The sequence below is a fragment of the Gekko japonicus genome, unplaced genomic scaffold, assembly GCF_001447785.1.
Source record: "Gekko japonicus isolate JY-2015 unplaced genomic scaffold, Gekko_japonicus_V1.1 scaffold129, whole genome shotgun sequence".
Classification (NCBI taxonomy): domain Eukaryota; kingdom Metazoa; phylum Chordata; class Lepidosauria; order Squamata; family Gekkonidae; genus Gekko; species Gekko japonicus.
Window position 1 is genome coordinate 132,670 of NW_015168049.1, and position 6,866 is coordinate 139,535.

General features: G+C 48.3%; 1 protein-coding gene across 1 annotated transcript in view; it reads right to left on the reverse strand.

Annotated features, from left to right (window-relative positions):
* FAM107A (family with sequence similarity 107 member A) overlaps positions 1-5,990 on the reverse strand; it is a 123,988-nt gene extending 117,998 nt beyond the window's left edge. The window contains exon 1 of the mRNA XM_015414330.1: positions 5,932-5,990. Within this exon, the coding sequence (XP_015269816.1) occupies positions 5,932-5,955 (24 nt within the window). The 5' untranslated portion in view covers positions 5,956-5,990. The remainder of the gene's footprint in view (positions 1-5,931) is intronic.
* Positions 5,991-6,866: the final 876 nt, after the last annotated feature.

Below are 6,866 nucleotides of genomic sequence, written 5' to 3' on the forward strand. Positions count from 1 at the left end.
TCAGGGGGTGTGGCATATGCAAATGAGTTGTGCTAATGTGTTATGCTAATGAGCTCCTGCACCTCTTTTTCTACGAAATGACCCCTGCTTATAGGTGAAGCACAGATGCATTTGGGACCCACAACATTTATTTATGTATTTACTTCATTTGATTTATATTCCGCCCTCCCCCACAAGCGGGCTCAGGGCAAGTCAGAACATTTCATTAAACATCTCTCCTTATATATAATTGAGTAAGAACATTCTATATGAACATTCTAAATTTGGCCCCTTTAGTGTATGGACGCTTGAACTGTCAGTCAGAAGACGCTGGCTGGGTTGACTGGCTGCTTTGTGCAGTCCCGCCCAGCATTTCAAGGTCTTTTGCATATGGAAGCTGATTGGACTTCACTGCATTCCACACCTCAAACTCACCCCCCTCCCCGCAAGGCAGTTGGAATGTCAGTTGCATATGGAACCTTCAAGGTCTTTTGCATATGGAAGCTGATTGGACTTCACTGCATTCCACACCTCAAACTCACCCCCCTCCCCGCAAGGCAGTTGGAATGTCAGTTGCATATGGAACCTTCAAGGTCTTTTGCATATGGAAGCTGATTGGACTTCACTGCATTCCACACCTCAAACTCACCCCCCTCCCCGCAAGGCAGTTGGAATGTCAGTTGCATATGGAACCTTCAAGGTCTTTTGCATATGGAAGCTGATTGGACTTCACTGCATTCCACACCTCAAACTGGTTGCCTGGAAAGGACATAGGGTTGCCAACTCCAGGTTGGAAACTTCCAGGATAGTTTAGGAATGAAGCCTGCTGAGGGTGGGGTCTGAGGAGGAGGAGGAGGAAGAGAAAGAGAAAGAGGAGGACCTCAGACAGATACAATGCCATACTCCCCACCCTCCAAATAAGCTGTTGCCAGTCTCCAGGTGACAGCTGGAGAGCTCTTAAAGCTCTGGTGCTAATTCAAAGTGCTGCAATTTATCGACAGAGTAGTGTTTTGGCAAATCTTTAGGAATTGTTTGGTGCATTTACGATGAGGCACCCACCCAGAGCCTCTGGCATTTTCTCACTCTGCTGGCATCAAAACCAATTTAAGGCAAAATAAGAGGCTACTGAGAGGGGAGGAGATAAAGTTGCCAGCTTTAGGTATGGAAAATCCTGGAGATTTGAGGAGTGGAGGCCGGAGAGGGGGACCTCAGACAGGTTACAGTGCCATAGACTCCACCCTCCAACCCAGCTATTTGCTCCTGGGGAACTATTGTTGCCAATCTTGGCCCAGCACCCATCAAACCATTCTCTTCAACCCCCTGCTGTGCAGCTGACTTTCCCCTAGGGTTGCCAATCTCCAGGTGGGACCTGGAGATCTCCCACTGCTACAATTGATCTCCAGATGACAGAGATCAGTTTCCCCTGGAGAAAATGGCTGCTTTGGAGGGTAGACCCTATGACATTATACCTGCTGAGTCCTTCCGCCCCCCCCCAATGCTGCCCTCTACAGAATCCACCCCCCAACACTCCAGGTATTTCCCTCCTTATAGCTGGCAACCCTACTTTCCCCTCAGTGCCTGATGGTAGGCAACTTAGTTTGGTCCAGTCACCTACTTTGCCCTTTGGAAGAAAACATATTGGGGCCAATCCTGATAGGGTTGCCAACTCCCGATGGGAAATTCCTGGAGATTTGAGGGATGGAGCCTGAAGAGGGTGAGGTTTGAGGAGGGGTGGGACCTCAGACAGGTACAATGCCATAGACTCCACCCTCCAAACCACTCAGTCCTTCATGGGGAACCATTGTTGCCAATCTCCAGGTGAGGGCTGGAGACCACTCAAAATTACAATTGCTCTGCAGAAGGGAGGGCGGAAGTCAGCTGAAGTCAAAGGGGCAGATAATGGTAGGTTGATGGTTAGCTGTGAAGGCGATGGGGTTGCCAACTCCAGGCTGGCAAATTCCTGGGGATTTGAGGGGTGGAGCCTGGAGAGGGTGGGGTTTGCGGAGGGGTGGGACATCAGACAGGTAGAATGCCATAGACTCCACCCTCCAAACCAGCCATTTCGTCCTGGGTAACAATTGTTGCCAATTTCCAGGTGAGGGCTACAGATCACTCAAAATTACAACTGCTCTTCAGGGAGCAGAGATCAGTTCCTCTGGAGAAAACAGTGGACTCTGCCATTATACCCTGCTGAGGTCACCACAGCAAAAAGACACTGTTTGCCCAAAGCCAGAGCACTCCCCCAGAGCCTCTTTCTAGATCCCGTTGTATTTATTTCCACAACGGGCTTTACTGCTAGTTTCGTTATAATGGCAACCGTGGAACTGTGGGATCAACTCTCTGAGACTAAACGCTGTGATTTTCACTTTGGAGTAAGAGTTTATTCTTCCTCCTGTTACTGCTAGGGGAGGAGCTGTGGGTTAGGGGCGGAGCACTTGCTCGGTGTGCAGAAGGTCCCAGGTCTGGTCCCTGGCATTTCCAGTTAAAAGGATCAGGTACGAGGCAATGGGGGGGGGGACAGGAGGGGAGGGAAGAAGAGATGTTGCACCTTAAATTGTGTCATCTTAAGCCAACTCTCACCTATTCTCAAATGGGCTTCTCTGTTCTAAAACTCACACCTACTGGTTTTTCCACACACCCTCACACCACTGTCCTCCTCCTTCTCCTCTTCTGCTTTCTGGAGGGCCATCGTATTGACAAACGCAACAATCAATGTGATCCAGGCAGATCAGGAGGATGGGAATCCAGGCTCACTGACCTGCTGTTCAGTTAACCCCAAATGGAGCAGATCCAACCAACCTTCTTACAATTTATGCGGTGCTTCCTCCAACAGAAGCACCCCAATTATCCCAGTTTGGCCTGAGCCTGACAGGCCTTGGGAGCTAAGGAGGGGTTGGCTGCAGTTAGTACTTGAATGGGAGACCACCAAGGGTTGGCTTCGTGGAGGGAGGTAATGGCAAACGACCTCTGCTCATCTCATGCCTCGAACACCCCATGAAAGGGGTTGGCATGAGTTGTCTATGACTCAACGGCATGTTCTTCTTACTCCACTTCAGTTGGACAATGCCTCCTTAGACTGGAGGTGTGGTACAAATATTTTAAATAGCTGAAATCTACTCAGTGGCATGATACGATAGGGCTAGGAATCACCACACCATCCTTCTGTAGGAATAACTCCATTCAGGTCCTAGCTCAGAACTGCCTGCCCCAAATCAGGTATGCTACGGATCCAGAATTTCGATTCCAATAGCAGCTGCATAGATCAAGAGGTTCACTCAGAAGCAATACATGGAGAAGTATCACTTCTATTTATTTATTTATTATTTCGATTTGTATCCCACCCTTCCCAGAAGCGGGCTCCGGGCGGCTCACACCAACCAACAGAATACAATCTTAAAAATAAGTCAGGACTTAATAAAGAGCAGTATAAAACAATACAATAAAACAATTTAAAACATTTAAAACATTTAAAGTGGGCAGTGCAATATATTAGTTCGACTCCTGTAGCCCGAGTAGATGGTCCAGCGCCAAGCCATAATGATCTCATACGGTAGCAGCTAGAAGATGGGTATCATTAGGCAAGAGAAGTTAAGAATCACTAGAACCTGCAGTTTTGACTTCTAGCCACTTTCAGAAGGATCGTTCTCAACTTAAAACCCACAGTCTCTTCAAAGGGGAGTAATTAAAACCTAACCGACATTAACACCCAACTCTCATGTCATTTTAACCCTAGCCACCAAAGTGAGCTTAAGTAACATAAGAACATAAGAGAAGCCAATGTTGGATCAGGCCAAAGGCCCATCCAGTCCAACACTCTGTCACACAGTGGCCAAAAATACCAGGTGCCATCAGGAGGTCCACCAGTGGGGCCAGGACATTAGAAGCCCTCCCACTGTTGCCCCCCCAAGCACCAAGAAGACAGAGCATCACTTGCCCCAGAGTCCCTATCTATACCTTGTGGCTAATAGCCACTGATAGACCTCTGCTCCATATGCATATCTAATTCCCCTTTTGAAGCCGTCCATGCTTGTACCCGCCACCACTTCCTGTGGCAGTGAATTCCATGTGTTAATCACTCTTTGGGTGAAAATGTACTTCCTTTTATCCGTTCTAACCCGACCGCTCAGCAATTTCATTGAGTGCCCATGAGTTCTTGTATTGTGAGAAAGGGAGAAAAGTACCTCTTTCTTTACCTGCTCTATCCCATGCATAATCTTATAAACCTCAATCATGTCACCCCTCAGTCGCCGTTTCTCCAAGCTAAATACAAGTATGCTGTTTGGTGAATCTTCAAAGCCAAAGAATTTCACATTCAGGGCTAACCACCCAAAAGGCTGTGCCTTTTCTGCCCTAACTTAGTCTAAAGGTAAAGGGCAGTTTTGGTTAGCTTTTTATGATCATGATGAACCGGCATGCCATTGAAATCAATTGATGGCAGGTTGCTGCTATCAGAAAAAACATTCTGAGCATCAGTTCCTTTTAGAATTTCTATGGTAGAATTGCAGCCGTGAAGATCTTGACTTGAAACATGCTTAAAGTCCAGGATGCATGTAGAAGAAGAAGAGGAGGAGGAGGAGGAGGAGGAGGAGGAGACTGGATTTATACCCCGCCCTTCATTCAGAGCGGTTTACAAACTCCTTTCCCTTCCCCTCCCCACAACAGACACTCTGTGAGATAGGTGGGGCTGAGAGAGCTATTTTGAGAACTGCTCTTTCAAGGACAGCTCTTGTCAGAACTATGGCTTGCTCAAGGTCATCCAGTAGCAGCAAGTGGAGGAGTGGGGAATCAAATCCAGTTCTCCCAGATTAGAGTCCGCACACTTAACCACTACACCAAACAGGGAAGAAATGCAGAAATAAATGAATATGAAAGCCTGGTAAAGCTTTTGTCTCTTGGTCTTGCTGGGCTCCCAGTGTGGTGTACTCTCTTGAAGGTCTATTAGAAACCTGTCATGACCAAGACATGTATGGAGGCAATGGCTCCCATAAGGGAAAAAGTAAATAGAATATGATATGCCAGTGGATGGTTGTCTAATATGTCAAAACAGACCCTTGAATTAAACCTGGAAGAAACTAGGCATTAACACAGATGCTAGACTGATGATGTTATGCAATCAGTAGCTGCACTCTGTGCCACTAGAAGCTTCCAAAGATAATCCAGGAGCCGAACAGCAGAGGACGCTACAGTAGTCCTAACACCTCCCTGACAGGGCTGTTCTGCCACCTGGTTTCCCTGACAGGGCTGTTTTCTTTCCCTGGTTTTCTTTCTCACATAGTTCTTTTGTTTTACTTTTTATGTTCCCCACTTCAAGCGGCTGGGAAAGCTTTCAATAAACAGTTCAAACAAATAAGTCAGATTCAGGGCACTGGTAAATGAGAGCCAGTGTAGCATAGCTGCTAGCATGCTTGAGTTTGGCCACAGAGCCCGAGGTTCAAATTCCCCACTCAGCCACGAGGCTCAGTGAGTGACTTTGGGCCTTTCCCTGTCGAATCTACCTCAGCCTAAATAGTAGTATAATTCGATGCTAAATCACTCCAGTCTAAGCCCACTGAAATCAAATGCTTTATTCAGATGAATCTCTCCAGAAGGCACCTTTTAAGAACTGGCCCCTAATATTTGCAGTGTCCCCGCTGAACTATAGCTACCCTTGCCATTTTTGTTCTTACTCCCCCTCTCGATGGGCTCTGGGAAACTTTTTCCCGCCTCTTGGGCCAGGTGGCTAATTTATCCGCCTGACCAGGAAGAAGGTCTCCATCCAGAGGATGCCAAAGCCACGTTTTACTTCTTGGAAGTGCTGATCTACCTCCTCTCCAGATATCTGCTCAAGACAGCATCCGACTTTTTAGCCATTTGATACCTCACTCGCCCATCAGGAGTCCTAATGAGTTAATCCCGAGTTGCTAGGCAGTTCCGTTTCATCCAGAATACAAACACCGAGCAAAAAATCATTACCTTTTTCCCATGGGCCGCTCCCATGATTCTCTGTATCCGGTGGCGTCCCCAGCCAACAGTTCTGGATTAGCTTTTGCTAGGTGTATGCACGTGGAAGACAGGAATGGCTCTTCTGGGGATCCTTATTATCTGTCCCTGCTGCTCGGCCCACTGTTCGTAGACCGTCTCATTCTGCATCCAGGGTGCACACGTACAGCTCCGTGCACTCCCATCTACTCGCAGCGTAGGAAGGGCTGAGAAGCCACTGCAGGATCTTCAAGGTGGCCAGTGGAAAAGTCCCCCCCTTGATGGCTCAGCCTGGCATGTAAAGCATTCATCTTTTATATACCTAACAAGCGGCTCGCACACTGCCAGGGGCGACACACAAAGGCGGCTTTCATGCCCAACCTCTGAGCAGGGCTCCGTATTGTGGAAGCCTGTTGAAGATTAGAGTAATCAGACTTGACACAGCAAGATGCCACGGAAGGCAGAAGGGCTCCGAGAAGAAGGAATTCAACCTGCTCGGCACAGGCGGGCCCCAGGAGGGCCGGTATTTCTGCTCGACGGGGGGGCCTCGTGCCATCTTCCTCTCTCTGCCCCCTCTCCATTTGCTCCTCACCCTGATGCAGCTGTGGCCAAAGGACCTGGGAAAGAAACACAGTGAGAGATCCATTTGGGGAGAAAGGACACGATGGGTTACTGTCCCTGCCCAAGCTGAAGCCACTGCTGGGCTCCTGCGATCACACAGAGCCAGCCGGGCAGTTCTTCAGCTCTCCCCCAGTTCCCTGCCAAATTCTTGCTGCTGCCCACAGAAGGGGAACAAAACAATACCGTTGCATAATGGAAGGAGGCAGGCATGGAGCAAACGAGCCTGAGCCGAAAAACACAGTCCTTTGCTGTCTGTGGTTTTATATCCCTCTAATAGCATTACTGGCTCGATGCTGTGTACGCTCACT